Source organism: Malus sylvestris, chromosome 7 (genome assembly GCF_916048215.2).
Source record: "Malus sylvestris chromosome 7, drMalSylv7.2, whole genome shotgun sequence".
NCBI lineage: Eukaryota > Viridiplantae > Streptophyta > Magnoliopsida > Rosales > Rosaceae > Malus > Malus sylvestris.
In genome coordinates, this window is record NC_062266.1 from 26,178,874 (window position 1) to 26,200,499 (window position 21,626).

The following is a 21,626-nucleotide window of genomic DNA, read 5'->3' on the forward strand; positions in this document are numbered from 1 at the left end:
GGGAGTGAGAGTGAGTCAATGGATTATTATATGGCCCGGTCCAATTAGAAGGCTTTTTTGGTTTTTATTTTCTACTAATTAATAAAATACTCATCAAAATTCTATAAAATTACCGGTTTAATTTTTTAATTAAAGCAAAACATGAATAAGAAATATAGGTAGAAATGTAATTTCACAAATCTAAATTTTGTTTTTTTTTTTCAAAGTCTCATCTATATGTAATCATAACATATCTCTAATTAAAAAATAAATAAAAAAATAAAAAAAACTTCAAACTTCCACATTCTCTATCACTCTCTTCATCTCTCTTTCTATTTCAAAAACAAAATTTCACACACTTTGTGTGTGCCCATATGCTAGTTTTAATTAATTAATTTTTATTTTGGTGTTATTTTGGTCTGGTGATATATGGGAGGGTAAATTAGTCAGAAAGCGAAAGTTTTGAAAGTTGTCGTCGTCTGCGGAAAGAGCGGGGGAGGAGCGGGTGTCTGATAGAGCCGGAATCTGGTGTATACAGGTATAAGTGAGCTTGAATACTCGTGGTCTAGAGGTGTGCTTCCTTTTTCTTTAAAAATAAAAAATTATACTAATGACACACGTTATGTTGTAAGCTAAACTATAATAAGGGGAGAGTTTGAATTAGAGGCGCAGTTGATTGAAGATGAAGGTTTTATCTATCATGACAATCCATCATTTACTATTTAGCTGGAATTTTGGCGGGTTGCAAAAAATTTCATGCAGGTGCAATTTTTATTTGCTTGTGTGGACATATTAAAAGTGTGATGCTAAAAAATGTCAAATTGTCTGACAACATAATATTATCACATTTTATCTGGCAGCATAGAGAATCTACCATTACATGATGTTACTTTGTTTCGTTTGAAGTTAAAAGCGTTTTGGTACTACTTGGCATTGTAGTCTAGTAGTATTCATCTACTCTAAGTGAGATGTCTTGAGTTCAAATCATGTAGATAGCAAGTTCAATACGAAATTAGCCAGCTCATTGTTTGTTTTAGTTCAAATCCTCAGCCCAGCCTCTTAGTATAAACATATCGTTATATTGAAAAATGAGTTACAATTTCTTAAAATTGCATATGGCAAATACATTTTACCATTGACATGTATTAAAAAAATGTCACGAGACCTAGCGACCCCCTTGACGACAATACATAGGAATTTGATCAAATAGTTTAAATCTGAGTGTTTAATTGGAAAAAAAAAAGTGGATTTACAAAGAAAATAACATGTAAAAAAACCCATAGGAACTAAAAGACACGATTTGAAATTTAAATTTTGATAGGTCTTATGACTTACGAGATTTATATATGGGTCCTCATCCATCCTATAAATTATGTGGCGTGTACCGTCCTTGAGTATAAGTCATGATGAATAGCAATTATAGGTCGTTTAGCTTTTTTCACATTGCAACATTGTATCTTTAGTGATCATGAACTTAGGGTTTGCTCAAGTGACAAAAAATGGTGGAATAATTACTTTTATAAAAAGAAGGTTTTATCGTGTGACCGCTCTTATTTGTACCAATTAATTTTTTCTCTTATAAGCGTAACAATATTGCACATGAATAAGAAAAATATTTTGGTCCACTACATCAGCGTATTTCTTTATTCACTCGATTGTGATTGATATATTTTAATCGCACATAAATCATAAGTATTTATTTGCTTAATAACCATTTAAAGGTCACTAACTGCAAAACATTAAAAAAATTAATCAAATTGGCTTGTAATTCAACATTTCATCACTACACCCATATTTATTTAGGGCATAATTGGAATATGAAATTTATAAAAAAAAAAAGGGTGTAGAGATTAGGCAACCGGTTCAAATAAAATTTTCCTAAGCTTTAACTTTTTATCGAGAAAATGACTGGTTGGTTTGGTAACAACATTTGTATTGTTACGTTAATCACAAACAATTAACAATTTAGTTTACTGACGTTACCGGTTGTTAAAAAAATAAAAAGAACGTTTGAAATAAACCAGGTTATGTTGATCACTTCTAGATGGACAATGATGGGCCGACATATTGTCAAACAAAGCAAACGTTTTATTTGGGCTCTAGTTTTGGGATTTTTGTTTGGACTGGTAGAGTTGTTATTTTGGGCCAGGCCTCACCATATATATGCTTTTATTGGGCCTTTCACTGATGAAGCATTTTCTGACCCAAAAAAGAAAAAACTGTTGGAACCGTTGTAGAAATAAGAGTAGGATTCTCTACTTTCTAATTCTCATATCTCCTCTCAAGCATTGTTTTTTATTTTATTATTTTTATAAGAAAATTAATATAAAATATTGATGTAACTTAATTGTGAACGTTAAAAGAAAAAGTGGATAGATTAGGAGGGTAAGAATCCTCCTCGGTAGAAATAACCACGAAATAATTACGCCGTCGTTTATGGTCTTCTCCTCTCCTATATGCTTCGTCCCTACTCTTTCTCTGTCATTCATCAACTCCCACTCTCAAATCTCCCCAATCATTCTCTCTATCCGTCTCTTTCTCCTTCTTCAATGGAAATGGATTCCCTCCCCAACGGCACCGCCGCATCGCCGGGGCCGACCCTAGGTCCGGCCCCCACCGCCGCAGGCCCTCCTCCGTCCTCGAAACTGAGCCACCTCGCCGACTCCCTGAAGCTCGAGCACCAGTTCCTCAGAGTCCCATTCGAGTACTACAAGAAGACGATCCGCGCCAACCACCGCGTCGTCGAGAAGGAGATATCCGCCGTTATTAACGGCGTCTCCGAGGCCGCCGACAAGAACGACATGTCGTCTGACGACGCCGTTAATCATCTCAGCTCCCTTGTTTCCAGGCTGCAGGGGCTAAAACGAAAGGTACTGCATTTGTAAACCCTAGATTGGATTGTTTTGTCCTGTTTGGATGGGGGAGGAGTGAGAGGGAATATAAAAGAACGAGTATCCGATGAATTCGAGGCAACCAAGCAGAGGTTAATTCGGGATTTGTCAGCTCGAGTAGACATTGACTATTAAACTGTTGAAATTCATTGATCTTAATCGACATTGAGCTAATCAAGATTGGATATTCGTGTTTTAAGAATTGAAGAGATTATCTTTTGTTTGTATTTGTGCTTTGAGTGATTGGACTTGGCTATTGAAATTTTCATGCTGATTGGTGTTTGTTTTTCGTGATTAAGTTGGAAGAGGGGAGTAAGACAGAGCACTTGCAGGCGCAGAGGTGCCGGGCTCGGCTTGATCATTTAGAATCGGCAGATGTGGAAAGTCTGTCTGAATGGAATAACACACGTGTGAATCGGATCTTGGTGGACTACATGTTGCGGATGTCTTATTATGACACCGCAGTGAAGCTGGCGGAAAGTAGAAATATTCAGGTAGTTTTGATTTCCTGTCCTATATTTGTTTACATTACATGTTTGTGGCTCATTATGCAGTGTGCTCTGTCATAAGTGTTGTTCTTTCCAAAGTTTATGAATTCGTGGAAGGTTTGAATATCATGAGTTATTGTAGTTTGAATGCATTAATGGGATTGAAGAATTTGGAAAAGGTGACTATAATGTTAATATTATATATCTGGCATACGATTTTGTTATTATCTTCATGCTCATTATCCAATTGCTTACACTACTTTACAATTTGAACGAGATTCATCTTCACATTTTCTAACGATGGAAAGAAAATATCGTACTGAGATTAGTGAAGGAATTATTCGACTAAACCATAGCTTGACCAAGGGAGTTCTGTACAGAAAGAAAAAAAGAGTGAAACTGTAGTGTATTTTTTTTGGTTGAAAGTTAATGAAAGAAAGCAGCTTGTTGCTTTCATAATCGATAGGTTGGATCTTTTATGGTCTAGTATAGAAGTTAGGAAGTGAAGAAGGTAAGTAGAATAAATAGGGGATAACAGCTTTTATTCTCCCAGATTCATTGCTTTTTAGAATCCCTTCTCTCTTATTGCTACTGCAGTTTGCAGAAGTTTTCCATATTTTCTGTTAGTACATGTTGGCAACTTGATTAGTTTCGTATGTGTCAGGATCTTGTTGATATTGATGTATTCCAAGAAGCGAAAAAGGTTATTGAAGCCCTTCAGAATAAGGACGTGGGTCCTGCCCTAGCCTGGTGCGCCGAGAACAAGTCAAGGTTAAAGAAATCCAAGGTCTGTACTCCCTTTGGTTTGGGGGGAGGGTAGGTAATCTTGCTTTTAATTGGTGGGTTAGACGAGTTTGCTAATACTACTATTCCGTCTCCAAAATGATCTGTTCTGTTGCTTGTGTTCGGAAGAAAGTTGCAAAGGGTTTAGGTACCCTTTGTTTATCTGAATCTTGACTTATTATTATCTTTTTGCAACTTTTTTTTAGGTATCCTAATTGCAAGGGACTATTAGTTCTAGTTAGGGTTTATATCTTATGCTTTGCCGTTCTTGGAATACATAGTAGGAGATGAAAGTAAAAGAGATGACTTATCTTTCATAGATTCTAGGTCATTTTCGAAGTCATTTTGCTGCTTTTACGGTGCTAAAAGATATTGCTCCCACATGTATGTTGTTTCTGCTACATTTCTTTTAACTGCTTGTGAATTGCTGATATAATGGTTCTGAAAATTCATTTATTTGAGTTAGTAGTAGTTGGTACCTTGAATGCTTGAACTGCTTCCTTCCTCAAAAAGGTTCCTATTGACAGTTATACCAATTGAATTGCACTTAGTGCACCACATCAAAAATTTGTTATTAGTTTGTCTAATGCTGAATGCTTTATTGATGGCAGAGTAAATTTGAGTTTCAGCTGAGACTTCAAGAGTTTATAGAGTTGGTACGAGCTGAAAATAACTTCATAGCTATCACATATGCTCGGAAATATCTTGCACCCTGGGGAACTACTCATATGAAAGAATTGCAGCGGGTCTTTGTAACGGTAGCTTATAAGAGTACTACTGAATGTGCTACATACAAGGTGATCCTTTTCTCTCTGATAATGTTCGAGTAGCATTTTCAGTTTCTACTTCTCTGAATTTAATTGCGCTACAGATTTTGTCGGAATAGACATACAGTTTTCACTTTTCAGTTTTCCCTTATTATTTTGCGGGAACTAGTTAGACTAACTTGGCTCTGGAATAGAAAAATGTGCTGAATCATACCCATGTTTAGTTGAAGTTACTGTATAGAAAATATGTTGTCTTATTGACTACAAGTTAGCATGTATCCACCTGCTTCTTCTCTTTGTGATGGTAGTACCCTTTGGGATATAGTTTCCACTGATTAAATTTTGTCTCTGTTGGTTATCCTGCCTTCAGCATACATATTAAAGAATTATAAGATGTCATGAATTCTTGAACAGTTGATATATAGGACTAGGTTTTAAAGAATAAATGACTCAATATCCGTGCCATCTCCTTGGGAGATATATGCGTTGAACTATACATTTCAGTGAAATGTTTTGGTTTGGTGCTTTTATTACATATTTGAAGCTGTATATTACAGGTTAATCTCTGGTATGTGATTTCATTTTTTCTTTGGGTGGTTATGTTTTCCAGGTGTTATTTGAGCCAAAGCAATGGGACTACCTGGTTGATCAATTTAAACAGGAATTCTGCAAGTTATATGGCATGACACTTGAGCCTTTGCTCAATATTTATCTGCAAGCAGGCCTTTCTGCTCTTAAAACCCCGTATCCTTTTTCATTTTTTATTTGATACATTGTTCCGTCTTGCCACATTTACCTCTTAGTCAGGATTGTAGTAGGCTTGGTACAACCAGGTTAAATTTATATGGAGTTAACTCCCAAAACTTCTTATGCAGCAGCAGAACAAAACTCTAAAGGGGAGGGTGAAACAGCTATAGCATTGTGCACATGGTTATTTGATTAGAATAGCGACCAAAATATACTCTACTTCACTAGCCATTTTCTTTCTTGTGAATACATAGAATGAAGGATATTGACAAGCACTTAATCCATTGTGAAGATCTCGCGTTATTTCATGTCTCGCTAACTTGAGGGTTGTAAGTCATTAGTTGGTCAGTGGTTTACCAACCAACACTGTAGCTCCCTTTAATGAATTTTTAGCAATTCTCAATCACCTTCAGTGCATCCTTTATAGCTGCTAATTGCATTCAGATGTGTTGTTTTGCCCTGACCTGATTCAGATATTGTTACGATGATGATTGCACCAAGGAGGATCCACTATCGCAGGAGGGTTTCCGGAAACTAGCCCTGCCCTTACCTTATTCTAAGCAACATCACTCGAAGCTTGTTTGCTACATAACTAAGGAACTAATGGACACGGAGAACCCACCACAAGTCTTGCCCAATGGCTATGTCTACAGCTCTAAGGTTCGCATGCATTTTGCGAGTACTTACTTGTGGTTTGGTATTGTTGTGCTGTGAGAATAAACTCATTTTTGCTGCTTTATGTTTTCAGCTTTTTTTCACCGAAAACTGTGAAAATAAGCTGTTTTTAAGTGTTTACCAAACATCATTTTGAGCTAAGTTTTTTTTGATACCCACTTTTTATAAAAACACTTCAATACCAAACCAGTACTTAAATGTTCTTGGTTATTTAGTCTTGAAATATTCTTCTTTAACCTGGTTTATTTCAGGCTCTTGAAGAAATGGCAAGGAAGAATGATGGTAAGATTACTTGTCCAAGGACAGGCTTGATCTGCAATTACACAGATCTGGTGAAGGCATATATATCGTAAATCTACGTACCGTGATCTGTTCAGTCGTTCAAGTTTATTATCAATTTATACCGGGATTTGTAACTGTTATAACGTCCTGTGCTATCTGTACATAAATCCTCCCTTGCCATATTGCGTTCCGGTAATAAGAACTTTTCCCTGTGATCAAACCTCTACTCTTGCTCTGTATTCCTCTTTGGCACTTGAAACATGTATATATGCTTCAGATTACGTTTCGCCCTTTATTTTCAAGTTAAATTTCTTAACACTGAATTAAATTATTTGGCATTCGTTCATCTGGAAAACCAAGTCAGAATTTTACATTTACCATTTCTGTATCACCTCTAGTAGAGATAGGATTAGCTAATACAAGTAGGTCTTATTTTTATTAGAGAGGTTGTACAAATATGTTATACAAAATGGGATTAGTGTAGAATTCTTGTTTCAAGATATAGAATGATAAGTCGCATATTTTGTGATCACGTTGAGATGCTCAAATAGTAAGTTGTTTTAACAGCAAACTTTACACGAGTGATGAATTACCCTGGTGGTTAGCGCAAGACATATTTGGAAATCACAATGACAAGGCATTATGATCAACAACAACAACAACAACAACAAAGCCTTTTCCCACTAAGTGGGGTCGGCTATATGAATCCTAGAACGCCATTGCGCTCGGTTTTGTGTCATGTCCTCCGTTAGATCCAAGTACTCTAAGTCTTTTCTTAGAGTCTCTTCCAAAGTTGTCCTAGGTCTTCCTCTACCCCTTCGGCCCTGAACCTCTGTCCCGTAGTCACATCTTCGAACCGGAGCATCAGTCGGCCTTCTTTGCACATGTTCAAAATCACCGGAGCCGATTTTCTCTCATATTTCCTACAATTTCGGCTACTCCTACTTTACCTCGGATATCCTCATTCCCAATCTTATCCTTTCTCGTGTGCCCACACATCCCACGAAGCATCCTCATCTCCGCTACACCCATTTTGTGTACGTGTTGATGCTTCACCACCCAACATTCTGTGCCATACAACATCGCTAGCCTTATTGCCGTCCTATAAAATTTTCCCTTGAGCTTCAGTGGCCTACGACGGTCACACAACACGCCGGATGCACTCTTTCCATCCAGCTCGTATTCTATGGTTGAGATCTCCATCTAATTCTCCGTTCTCTTGCAAGATAGATCCTAGGTAGAGAAAACGATCGCTTTTTGTGATCTTCGCTAGATTGCTCCGGTCATTAGTGTGGATAAGTATATAAATGGATAGAGATAGGAAAGCAAACACAAGATGTACGTGGTTCACCCAGATTGGCTACGTCCACGGAATAGAAGAGTTCTCATTAATTGTGAAGGGTTTACACAAGTACATAGGTTCAAGCTCTCATTTAGTGAGTACAAGTGAATGATTTAGTACAAATGACATTAGGAAATATTGTGGGAGAATGATCTCGTAATCACGAAACTTCTAAGTATCGGAGTGTGGTGTCGTCTTGACTTGCCTTATCTGTCTCATAGGTAGATGTGGCATCTTCTCTGGAAGTACTCTTCCTCCATCCAGGGGTGGTATCTTTAACTGGTGGAGATGCACAAGGTAATGTATCAATTTCACTTGAAGCTTACTTGTAGTTTCAGGCTTGGTCAAGCGCGATACAAACCATGTAGTAGGAGTCCCCCAAGTCGCCGAGCTAGGGGGTCTGCTGAAAGAGGTGACAGACAAGGTAAGCAATCAGAGCTCCGACTGATTGTTCACCTTCTCCCCATCTTGCAGCAGCATGAAGGATAAAGAGAAGAAAAATGAGAAGAGATGATATGAGATACTTTTGCTTTTGAAGAAGTAACTTTCCACAGGCTTATTCTTGAACTGAGCTGGAGGGTTTTCTGGTTTCCTCCAGAGTATAAGGCCGACTGAAGAATTTGAGGGTCAAAACAAGTCCATCAAATCTAGAGTACGTTCCACCCTGCTGATATGGGATACTTTTGCTTTTGACAGAGTAATGAATGTATCGGCACGTGTGCTGTTACGCTTGTCTCCACATGCTTCCTTGTATCCTTCGCACTTGCCCTATCTGTTCCTCAAGCAGATGCGGAATCTTCCCTGGAAACATAAGATGTTGAAGATGAGTACTCGAGAGCAATGCCAGGTAAGTAATCAGGTAAGGGGTTCCAGGCAGTCAGTTCCTGGCTGGAAGCTTGATTCCAAGTGCTGACTGATTGCTCTCTTTCTCCTTGTCTTGCAGGTAAAAACAAGGCCAAAAGAAAAGACAGGGAAAAAGCATGATATGGGATACTCTTGCTTTTAACCCTGATGATATGAGATATTCTTGCTCTAGTATAGCTTGTTTGCAGAGGTATTATCGGGGGGAAAGAAAGCTGAATATTTCGAAAGGCTTCGTTGGGAGTGCCCTCTCATATATGATGAAGGGTTGAGCATTTTTGCAGGTCTGCCTGTCCGTTGGGGATGGAGGTCGACATATATAGGAGTCTCCCTAACAAGTAGTAATGTTATTCCTTTACCCTGCTTGGTCATAGCACGGTAGTGGGAGCTGCCAGTTTCACATGTTTTAACTCTGTCAGAGCACTTTGAAAAAGTGGTCTGTGGTATCTGGCTCTCGAGATTCGGAGAACGATGCCTCTTCGATTTTTGAGAAAGCAATCATGCTGGGGGTATGACTCTCGAGATTCGGAGAGCAGTGTCTCTTCGATTTTTGAGGAAGTAATCATGTTGGGAGTCTGGCTCTCGAGATTCGGAGGGCGGTGCCTCTTCGATTTTGGAGCAAGCAATCTTGTTGGGAGTGTTGTCTCGAATGTGAGTAAAGGTTGGGCATGTTTGCTAGTCTACCTTGCCACGAAGCACAAAGGTTGACACACAGGGACTTTCCAATTATCCAGCAATGGTACTGTTCCTTTACCCTCTCTTCGATTTTGAGAAAGTAGTCATGTTGGGAGTCTGGCTCTCGAGATTCGGAGGACGGTGCCTCTTCGATTTTGGAGCAAGCAATCTTATTGGGAGTGTTTTCTCGAATGTGAGTAAAGGTTGGGCATGTTTGCTAGTCTACCTTGCCACGAAGCACAGAGGTTGACACACAGGGACTTTCCAATTATCCAGCAGTGGTACTGTTCCTTTACAGTTGTGGGTAATAATATGGTAGCTAGACCTTCAAAATTTATGTGTCTAAACTTTTGTTAGTGCTGTTTCTTTGCTATTCTTTTACCTTTCTTGGTCAGAGCGATGTGGTGGGAGCTGCAAGCTTCACGTGCTCAACTTTGGCAGAGAACTTTGGCAAAGTTATTTGTGGTACCCATGAGCTATTGTTGCGTGTGGGAAGTGGGTGATTGAACAGTAAGATTCATGTGCTTTCTACTTCACCAGAAGTCTTCGACAGAATGCCCATAATTTCTGCAAAGCTGAGTGCGTGTGACAGGTGCTGACAAGGCTAGAAAAGTAGGTGTCTCTTCGATTTCTGAGATCGGCCCTCGTGGTCTCTGAGCAGCCCAGCTTTTGAGAAAGCGAGCGCCTCTTCGATTGATTCGGAGAACGATGCCTCATCGATTTTTGAGAAAGCAATCATGCTGGGGGTCTGGCTCTCGAGATTCGGGGAGCAGTGTCTCTTCGATTTTTGAAAAAGTAATCATGTTGGGAGTCTGGCTCTCGAGATTCGGAGGGCGGTGCCTCTTCGATTTTGGAGCAAGCAATCTTGTTGGGAGTGTTTTCTCGAATGTGAGTAAAGGTTGGGCATGTTTGCCAGTTTACCTTGCCACGAAGCACAGAGGTTGACACACAGGGACTTTCCAATTATCCAGCAATGGTACTGTTCCTTTACCCTCTCTTCGATTTTTAAGAAAGTAGTCATGTTGGGAGTCTGGCTCTCGAGATTTGGAGGACGGTGCCTCTTCGATTTTGGAGCAAGCAATCTTATTGGGAGTGTTTTCTCGAATGTGAGTAAAGGTTGGGCATGTTTGCTAGTCTACCTTGCCACGAAGCACAGAGGTTGACACACAGGGACTTTCCAATTATCCAGCAGTGGTACTGTTCCTTTACCCTTGTGGGTAATAATATGGTAGCTAGACCTTCAAAATTTATGGGTCTAAACTTTGTTAGTGATGTTTCTTTGCTATTCTTTTACCTTTCTTGGTCAGAGCGATGTAGTGGGAGCTGCAAGCTTCACGTGCTCAACTTTGGCAGAGAACTTTGGCAAAGTTATTTGTGGTACCCATGAGCTATTGTTGCGTGTGGGAAGTGAGTGATTGAACATTTAGATTCATGTGTTTTCTACTTCCCCAGAAGTCTTTGACAGAATGCCCATAATTTCCGCAAAACTGAGTGTGCGTGTGACAGGTGCTGACAAGGCTGGAAAAGGCTGGAAAAGTAGGTGCCTCTTCGATTTCTGAGATCGGCCCTCGTGGTCTCTGGGGAGCCCAGCTTTTGAGAAAGCGAGCGCCTCTTCGATTTTTGAGATCGGCCTTCGTGGTCTTTGAGCAGCCCAACTTTTGAGAAAGCAAACGCCTCTTCGATTTCTGAGATCAACCCTCGTGATCTCTAAGCAGCCCAGCTTTTGAGAAAGCAAACGCCTCTTCGATTTCTGAGCAGGCGCCTCTTCGATTTCTGAAGCTTCGTCGAGTGCAGATTTTTATAGGGGCTGGCATTAAGTTCCAAAGCACACTTGAATCTCCACCAGTAGAAGCTTCATTCTTGCACTTCTAAGATCTTGATTTGTCCGACCTCTTCTCTCTTCAACACCTTTGAAAATGTCTGGCCCCTCCGACCGTCGTTTTGACTTGAACCTTGTTGAAGAGGCAGCCCCGCCTTCTCCAGACAACATATGGCGCCCATCCTTCGTCTCCCCTACTGGTCCTCTTACCGTTGGGGATTCCGTGATGAAGAATGATATGACCACTGCGGTGGTGGCCAGGAACCTTCTCACTCCCAAAGATAACAGACTACTTTCCAAACGGTCTGATGAGTTAGCTGTTAAGGATTCGCTGGCTCTCAGTGTTCAGTGTGCAGGTTCTGTGTCTAATATGGCCCAACGCCTATTTGCTCGAACCCGCCAAGTTGAATCATTGGCGGCTGAAGTGATGAGTCTCAAACAGGAGATTAGAGGGCTCAAGCATGAGAATAAACAGTTGCACCGGCTCGCACATGACTATGCTACAAACATGAAGAGGAAGCTTGACCAGATGAAGGAAACTGATGGTCAGGTTTTACTTGATCATCAGAGATTTGTGGGTTTGTTCCAAAGGCATTTATTGCCTTCGTCTTCTGGGGCTGTACCGCGTAATGAAGCTCCAAATGATCAACCTCTGATGCCTCCTCCTTCTAGGGTTCTGTCCAGTACTGAGGCTCCAAATGATCCCCCTCCGGTGCCTTCTCTTTCTGGGGCTCTACCGACTGCTGAGACTTCTCCTAAGCAACCTTTGTGAAGGCTCCCTCTTGTGTGCTTATTTTGACTCATGTATATGTACATATTTGTAGCTTATCGGGGATATCAATAAATAAGTTTTCCTTCATTTCAACGTATTGTGTTAAATACACCAAAGCCTTCTTCGCTAAGTTCTTTGAATTTTCTTTTGTTAAAGCTTGTATGTTGAAGCTTTCTGCGTGGAGCATGTAGGTTGGGGTAGTGTTCCCTTAATTTCCCAAGTGAGGAAAACTTCTCGGTTGGAGACTTGGAAAATCCAAGTCACTGAGTGGGATCGGCTATATGAATCTTAGAACGCCATTGTGCTCGATCCTGTGTCATGTCCTTCGTTAGATCCAAGTACTCTAAGTCTTTTCTTAGAGTCTCTTCCAAAGTTTTCCTAGGTCTTCCTCTACCCCTTCGGCCCTGAACCTCTGTCCCATAGTCGCATCTTCTAATCGGAACGTCAGTAGGCCTTCTTTGCACATGTCCAAACCACCGTAACCGATTTTCTCTCATCTTTCCTTCAATTTCGGCTACTCCTACTTTACCCCGGATATCCTCATTCCTAATCTTATCCTTTCTCGTGTGCCCACACATCCAACGAAGCATCCTCATCTCCGCTACACCCATTTTGTGTACGTGTTGATGTTTCACCGCCCAACATTCTGTGCCATACAGCATCGCCGGCCTTATTGCCGTCCTATAAAATTTTCCCTTGAGCTTCAGTGGCATACGGCGGTCACACAACACGCCGGATGCACTCTTCCACTTCATCCATCCAGCTTGTATTCTATGGTTGAGATCTCCATCTAATTCTCCGTTCTTTTGCAAGATAGATCCTAGGTAACGAAAACGGTCGCTCTTTGGTATTTCTTGATCTCCGATCCTCACCCCTAACTCGTTTTGGCCTCTATTTGCACTGAACTTGCACTCCATATATTCTGTCTTTGATCGGCTTAGGCGAAGACCTTTAGATTCCAACACTTCTCTCCAAAGGTTAAGCTTTGCATTTACCCCTTCCTGAGTTTCATCTATCAACACTATATCGTCTGCGAAAAGCATACACCAAGGAATATCATCTTGAATATGTCGTGTTAACTCATCCATTACCAACGCAAAAAGGTAAGGACTTAAGGATGAGCCTTGATGTAATCCTACAGTTATGGGAAAGCTTTCGGTTTGTCCTTCATGAGTTCTTACGGCAGTCTTTGCTCCTTCATACATATCCTTTATAGCTTGGATATATGCTACTCGTACTCCTTTCTTCTCTAAAATCCTCCAAAGAATGTCTCTTGGGACCCTATCATACGCTTTTTCCAAATCTATAAAGACCATGTGTAAATCTTTTTTCCCATCTCTATATCTTTCCATCAATCTTCGTAAGAGATAGATTGCCTCCATGGTTGAGCGCCCTGGCATGAACCCGAATTGGTTGTCCGAAACCCGTGTCTCTTGCCTCAATCTATGCTCAATGACTCTCTCCCAGAGCTTCATTGTATGACTCATTAGCTTAATACCCCTATAGTTCATGCAATTTTGTACGTCGCCCTTATTCTTGTAGATAGGCACCAAAGTGCTCATTCGCCACTCATTTGGCATCTTCTTCGTTTTCAAAATCCTATTGAAAAGGTCAGTGAGCCATGTTATACCTGTCTCTCCCAAAAGTTTCCACACTTCGATTGGTATATCGTCTGGGCCTATTGCTTTTTTATGCTTCATCTTCTTCAAAGCTACAACCACTTCTTCCTTCCGGATTCGACGATAAAAAGAGTAGTTTCTACACTCTTCTGAGTTACTCAACTCCCCTAAAGAAGCACTCATTTCATGTCCTTCATTGAAAAGATTATGAAAATAACCTCTCCATCTGTCTTTAACCGCGTTCTCTGTAGCAAGAACCTTTCCATCCTCATCCTTGATGCACCTCACTTGGTTTAGGTCCCTTGTCTTCTTTTCCCTTGCTCTAGATAGTTTATAGATATCCAACTCTCCTTCTTTGGTATCTAGTCGTTTATACATATCGTCGTAAGCCGCTAACTTAGCTTCTCTGACAGCTTTCTTCGCCTCTTGCTTCGCTTTTCTATACCTTTCACCATTTTCATCAGTCCTCTCCTTGTATAAGGCTTTACAACATTCCTTCGTAGCCTTCACCTTTGTTTGTACCTCCTCATTCCACCACCAAGATTCCTTTTGGTGTGGGGCAAAGCCCTTGGACTCTCATAATACCTCTTTTGCTACTTTTCGGATACAACTAGCCATGGAATCCCACATTTGGCTAGCTTCCCCCTCTCTATCCCACACACATTGGGTGATTACCTTCTCTTTGAAAATGGCTTGTTTTTCTTCTTTTAGATTCCACCATCTAGTCCTTGGGCACTTCCAAGTCTTGTTCTTTTGTCTTACTCTTTTGATATGTACATCCATCACCAACAAGCGATGTTGATTAGCCACGCTCTCTCCTGGTATAACTTTGCAATCCTTACAAGTTATACGATCCCCTTTCCTCATTAGAAGAAAATCTATTTGTGTTTTTGACGACCCACTCTTGTAGGTGATCACATGTTCTTCTCTCTTCTTAAAGAAGGTGTTGGCTAAGAAGAGATCATATGCCATTGCAAAATCCAAGATAGCTTCCCCATCCTCGTTTCTCTCCCCAAAACCATGGCCACCATGAAAACCTCCATAGTTGCCTGTCTCCCTGCCCACGTGTCCATTTAAATCTCCTCCTATAAATAACTTCTCCGTCTGAGCAATTCCTTGCACCAAGTCTCCAAGATCTTCCCAAAATTTCTCCTTCGAACTCGTATCTAACCCTACTTGAGGTGCGTACGCACTAATCACATTGATAAGTTCTTGTCCTATTACAATCTTGATTGCCATGATTCTATCTCCTACCCTCTTGACATCTACAACATCTTGTACCAAGGTCTTGTCCACGATGATGCCAACACCGTTTCTCGTTCTATTTGTGCCCGAATACCAAAGTTTAAACCCTGAGCTTTCTAGATCCTTTGCCTTACTACCAACCCACTTAGTTTCTTGTAGGCACATAATATTTATCCTTCTCCTCACCATAACTTCCACTACTTCCATAGATTTTCCCGTTAAGGTTCCTATATTCCACGTTCTTAAACGCATTTTGCTCTCTTGAACTCTACCCTTCTGTCCTAGCTTCTTCACCCTCCCCCGTCTAATAGGATCAAAGTACTTCTTTTGTGTGTCCCGGGTAAAGTTGATAGGAGCATATGCTCCCAAACAACTTTGAGTGGAGTCGTTCGAAAAGAAGTTTCTATGGCCCCCTTGCTCATTTAACACTGCATCCGGGTGCCGATGGAGATACAGCGACCCTTGCTCACTTATCACTGTGCTCAGGCCACACAGCGCGCCACTTACAGGTGACGCCCTAGCTTTAGCGCGATTTTGTTCTGGATTCATTTTCATAAGGATTCGACGTGATCATGGAGTGCCGGCTGTCGACTACCTGACGCCCTCCCCCTCCTCCTTTATCCGGGCTTGGGACCGGCCATGTAAGACATAGGCGGAGTTACAAGGCATTATGATCATAGTTTTAATAATGCTTTATTAATCACTGTGCTTAAACTGTCTTTGTATCTTAATGTTTTGCGACCATTAAGATGTTTAGATAAGTAATTGGATGCAATTTACGTTGGAATGTCACCGTGAAATTGAAGAATGCTTCTTGTGATTAATAATTTTATGTTCACTTAGGGCAAATGTCACGCCTTAATGGTTGCATGGTTTTTCAAAGGATTTTCACAAAGCGTAATGAGTTATGCATGTTTACATTTGATTTGAATGCCAAAGGCAGATTGCATGTTTGATATACGTTCTAGCTTGAATGCCACAAGTAGAATTTGCAAAAGGAAAACCTAACCTTGAAAATTGCATGTGTAATTCATAAGTAATTGGTAAAATTAGGTGGGATTATTTGTGGTGACGGTTAAATCCTAATACCTTTTACCTTTGTTTTTTTCCAAAACAATTTACTTTTCTTTATATTGCCAATTTTCATTAAAAGTTTAATTCAATTGTTTTATTTTCGTTTTTATTATTTTAAATTCCAAAATCAACTTTTTCCAAACTTTATTTTAAGTAATTAATTAAGATTTGGTTTTAAAGATAAATAATTCATTCAATTTATTCTACAATTACTTTTTACTCTTACAAGTACTTTTAAGTGTTTTTATCCATATTTTACAAGGGTTAAAAATCTTATCACGTGTTGATAAAACGTGAGCACTCTAGTTTTAGTTGGGTAGTGTTATTTACACACTCATTTTTACTTCTCACACACTTCTTTCAGTTTTTGATCGTTAGATCAAATAAATTGAAGAAGATTAATAACAAAAATTTAATAAATTACTTGTGGAGAACCCCGAAGCAAATGCTGAAATAACTTTACTTGTGGAGAGCTCGCGGTTGGATGAGGGGGAAGTTGCAGGATTTGTAGTTCCTGCGGGTTTGCTGTTTCGCTGGATCCTTCCAAAGTGGAAAAAGATATTCATAATCGCATGTCTGTTGGTTGATTAAGGTCTAAAATGTCATTTCATTATTTGTAGCAAGCTGTTAGTCTGAGTAATTAGAGTTGTTAGTGATCAAGGGCTGAGATTAGATCAATTTGTAGTAGGCTCAAATGTGAGCAAGTGTCAAGATTTCATAGGGTCTTGTAATGAATGGTTGGATGAGCTCATAGGCTATCTTAGATTCTCTCCCTCTCGAACGATTATGTAAATGCTGGTGTGATGAAATGAGCACATGCAGAAGAGCATTCTAGCTCTTTCTGAAATTCTGAGCACTCTTTCTCTATCTCTTCATTCTCTTTCTCTCTAAATCGTCTTTCTCTCTGTGCTAAATTGCTGCAAATACACCATCAAATAGTTCATATTCTAACATGGTATCAAGAGCCTAAGTACGATTTCAGACTAGGTGTTGATTTATGTGAAATTGTGTGAGAAAATCCAACGAGAAAACTCTCAATTTCATTCTGATTCAAGCTGAAATGGCTAGGTTTGGAAGTAGTGATTTACGAGCTCTTGTTTTTTATGGAACATAGTTCGAGTTCTGGAAGGTGAGAATGGTCACCATTTTCCAATCGTGTGAGATTTGGAAACTGGTAGACAAGGGGATTACTATTCCAGAATCGAAGAAGAAGGAAAAAAAGGGGAAAACAAAGAAGGAGGATGGCAAGGAAGATTCAGCCGAGTCGGATGGCTTTGAAGGAGACGATGATAAGCTCAGTGCACTCATAGAGTATCAACTAATGGATGCTAAAGCATTGGGAATCATTCATAGTGCAGTCTCTAAGAAGATATTCCCTCGGATTGTGAACCAAGAGACATCCAAGGGTGTGTGGGATCTACTCCAAGAGGAATTTCATGGCGATGAACATGCAAGATCTGTCAAACTCCAAAGTTTGCATCGTGAATTTGAATATATGAGGATGAAAGAAAATGAATCTCTATTTGCCTATCTTACTAGATTATTTGAACTAATTAATCAGATGAAATCTTATGGTGAGATCCTCACTCACCAAAGAGAGGTTCAAAAGGTTTTAATTAGTTTGTCTAGTAAACATGATCCAATCTGTGTTGTGATTGAAAGAACTTCTGATTTCAATGCTGTGATTGTGTAAGAAGTGGTAGGATCTTTTAAGAGTTATGAGCTTAGGTTGAGTAGACATGAGGATGATGTTGCAAGCTCAGAGCATGCTTTCTCTAGTATGAATCTTGTACCTAAAGCACAAAATAGGCCATTTACACCGGGAAATCATAGTAAGGGAAAGAAGAATTGGAAGTCTAAGCCTAAGAAATGGGAAACAATACTCACCAGCCTGAGAGACAGGGTGGGATCACTGAGGGTGCTAAACAAAAATGCAAAATCTGTGATAAGGCTCACTATGGAGAATGTTGGTTTAAGGGAAAACCTAAATGCCATAATTGCAACAGATTTGGACATGGAGTGAAGGCTTGTCATCAACCTAAGAAAACATATGCTGCTAACTATTTGAACCATGTTCAGGACAATGCAATGATGTTCTATGCTTGCCATAAGGCCTCTGTGTAAGAAAATAGTGGCGTTTGGTATCTGGACAATGGTTGCAGTAACCACATGACTAGTATTGAATCATTGCTTATCAACATTGACAACAGTATAAGGAGTAAGGTGAAAATGAGCACATGGGACTTGGTTGATTCAATTGGGAAATGGACTCTGGTAGTGGAGACTAAGAGAGGAACTAGGTCAATACCAGAAGTCATGATTGTACCTGGTTTAGATGAGAACCTTCTCAGTGTAGGCCAAATGGTAGAACATGGGTATTGGCTAGCATTTGGTGATTTCATGGCTTGCATATTTGGTGATAGGGAATTGCAAGACCATGTTGCTACTGTGCAAATGAAGGGAAATATATGTTTCCCTCTAATATTTGAATTTGTGGATCACATTGTAGCAAATAAAGCAACTATTGAAGGAAATACATGCAAATGACACAGAAGATTTGGGCATTTGAACTATGACAGTTTGAGAATGCTGCAAGAAATGTGCATGGTGTATGGTTTGCCTCACCTACGAGAGCACAATCAGGTGTGTGAAGGGTGTGTAACTGGAAATGCTCACAGAGAGGCCTTTAACAAAGAACAGAGATGGAGGGCAACATTTCCACTAGAACTTGTACACACAGATGTGTGTGGACCTATAAGTGAGACTCTTGGGGGCAGTAGACATTTTCTTACCTTCATCGATGACAAGTCAAGGACGTGTTGGGTCTATTTCTTGAAGTATAAGTCTGAGGTATTAAAAAATTTTAAAATGTTCAAGGTTATGGTTGAACTACAAATTGGTCACAAGTTGAAGAAGCTCAGAATTGATAGGGGAGGAGAGTATACATTTCTGGAATTTGAGAAGTTTTGTGAAAATGTTGGTATAGAAAAGCAACTCACTATTGCTTATTCTCCCCAGCAAAATGGCATTGCTGAGAGGAAGAATCGTACCATTGTAGAGATGGCAAGAACCATGCTCTATGAAAAGAAGCTACCACTCAAGTTCTGGGGTGAAGCAATTCACACTGCTATCTACCTACTTAATTGGCGTCTTACAAAAACATTGGAAAACAAGACTCCATTTGAAGAGTTTTGTGGTAGAAAACCAGGAGTAAAACACTTGAGAATTTTTGGTTTTGTGTGCTACACTTATGTGCCAATTTAGTTAAGGCAGAAATTGGATGAAACTGGACATAAAGGTGTATTTGTTGGATATGAGACAAGAGAGAAGGGCTATAGAGTGTATGATATGAAAAGCAACAAGATCATTGTTTCCAGAAGTGTCATTTTTGATGAAGATGCAGTGCTCAATTGAGAGAATATGGAGACAGTGCACATCCCTCTGCCCTATTCAGAAGCTAATGAAGGTGTAAGCATAACTGAGATTGAAAATGGTGTATGTGAGGAATCTAATATTGATTATTCTAAGTTGAATGATTTAACCACAGATGAAGAGTGTATTACTGGTGTACACAATAATGTTTTTAATGCTGTGAATGTGGAGAGTGAGATCAAACTCACAGAAACTTTTGACAATACACCAAAGAAGTGGAGAAACTTGAATGAAGTATTTGCTCAGTGTCATTGACCTTGAGAACTACAATGAAGCCTTTCAAGATGAAACTTGGAAGAAAGCAATGAATGATGAGATCTTTATGATTGAGAAGAATGGTACTTGGAAATTGGTTGATAGGCCAAGTGACAAACCAATTGTTGGAGTAAAGTGGATTTTCAAAACCAAGCTGAATCTGGATGGCACTATAAAAAAACACAAGGCAAGATTAGTTGCCAAAGGGTACACTCAAAAGCCTGGGATTGGTTTTACAAACTCAATTAATTGATCATTTAGATATTAACAAAGAGAATTCTATTCCCTAAAAACATGAGGTGACAAAAAATTTATAAAAATTCTAATTTAGAAGAGTGCTTAGCATTTCTCTTTCTCAAAAGTTGCAGCAACAGGATAAACATAAGAAAGAAAATAGCTAAAGGTCATGTTGTCCTTTTTCAAGTGCATGGCAGGCAAAAAGGAAAAAAAAAATGGAATCAATCAACTAAGATTAAACCCAATTCTGGGTTAAATGCTATTTTTTAAGATTTTGTTCTCCCCCTAAACCTAACTCAACCCATGCTAAATATGTGGGCTAAAAGCTAAAAGTCAAACAAAAGCCAAATTCCCCCCAGGATTTAGCTCGGAAAATGGTGTGGGCACCACCAACAGGACCCCACCCACATGGACATGTCTTCCAAGATTTATTGAATTTAACAACTGAAATAGAATATAATCAAATCTAACGGTAAAAAAATATCTAACAGCCCAAATTTAAATCCAATAGCTAAAATAATTTAAAAAATTATTTAACTGAAAATTCATCCAAATTTAGTGATTTTTCAATATTTATCGGAATTTAAATATTTTTAGGTTAAAATGTTCATAAAATTAAATTATGATAGTGTAGATAATTTTTTTTTTAAAATTACTTTAAAAGAAAAAATTAGCCTAAGTTTATTTTTTAATAATCTCAAGCTAAAAAATTTAAATCAAAAGGGTTGGAGCAGAAAAATTATTTTTAGGCTAAAAATTTTGGGTTTTAGCCTAAAGATTAAAGTTCAAGATGGTCTAAGAAAAAAGCAAAAGAAAGGAACGGATGGGTCCCACTAGCCACACGTACGGTAGAGAAGAAAGGGGGATGCTGCCCTCTTTATGAAAGCATGGAAGAAAATGACAACTTGCTCTTTCATGATGAAAACCAAACAAAAATGAATTTGCTAGTCATGTTCAAAAAAAAAAAAAAGGTGAATTTGTTAGTGGGCACTGTGTCGTCCATGTCAATGTGGAACACTAAAGAAAAAAAAAAAGAGAAAAAGATAAGAAAACATTAAAGATAAGAAAACTTTTTATTTCATTATTAACATGTGGGGCCTACTAATATATATCATGCTATTGTGATAAGTTTGAAAAAAAGTTGAAGAAGTTGGCACTGTGACATAATAATGATGCATGTGATATATGTTCACACTAAACAAATATATTCGGATAAGCTTTAAAAGCTAATCGAGTTTGAGTTTGGGGTAGTTCGGTATAACAAAAACATTCTTAAAATTTTGAATCTATCTTGAAATTCAATGCTACCTAACATTTTAAATCTGAATAAAAATGTTTTTATTTTTGTTGACCTTAAAAAATTACTAAGTCTATGTGACGCACAAGCCGAGTAACTAATAAACTAACTACGTCAATCGGTTATGTGCGAAGCGTGCCAACTCAACGGTTGAGCTTGGCCGGAGAGTAAAATATATTGATGTGGCGTTAAGCACGCTGTTGACTTCTTAATCTTGCGACTGTGGCCGAGGAAGGAACACGTCTCGGCCTTCGGGTTCTAGAGCCTGAAGACAAGACTGCTAGTTTTGCGAAGTTCAATATCAGATTCGGCTTTCAATGTGCCGAATATAGTAACTTGGTAACACCTCACTTCGTTGAAAAGGCTGATGAGATGAGCTTTACCAA

General features: G+C 39.2%; 1 protein-coding gene across 3 annotated transcripts in view; it reads left to right on the plus strand.

Annotated features, from left to right (window-relative positions):
- Positions 1-2,450: 2,450 nt before the first annotated feature.
- The window catches only part of LOC126629298 (protein MAEA homolog), a 65,153-nt gene continuing 45,977 nt past the window's right edge, over positions 2,451-21,626 (plus strand). Inside the window, exons 1-7 of one of the 3 annotated variants that reach the window (XM_050299298.1) lie at positions 2,452-2,849; positions 3,170-3,364; positions 4,023-4,145; positions 4,753-4,938; positions 5,519-5,652; positions 6,129-6,315; positions 6,582-6,898. In XM_050299298.1, the coding sequence (XP_050155255.1) occupies positions 2,529-2,849; positions 3,170-3,364; positions 4,023-4,145; positions 4,753-4,938; positions 5,519-5,652; positions 6,129-6,315; positions 6,582-6,683 (1,248 nt within the window). In that variant the 5' untranslated portion in view covers positions 2,452-2,528 and the 3' untranslated portion in view covers positions 6,684-6,898. Of the gene's footprint in view, positions 2,850-3,169; positions 3,365-4,022; positions 4,146-4,752; positions 4,939-5,518; positions 5,653-6,128; positions 6,316-6,581; positions 6,899-21,626 lie in introns of those variants that run through there. The other 2 variants (XM_050299299.1, XM_050299300.1) reach the window with 2 other exon arrangements.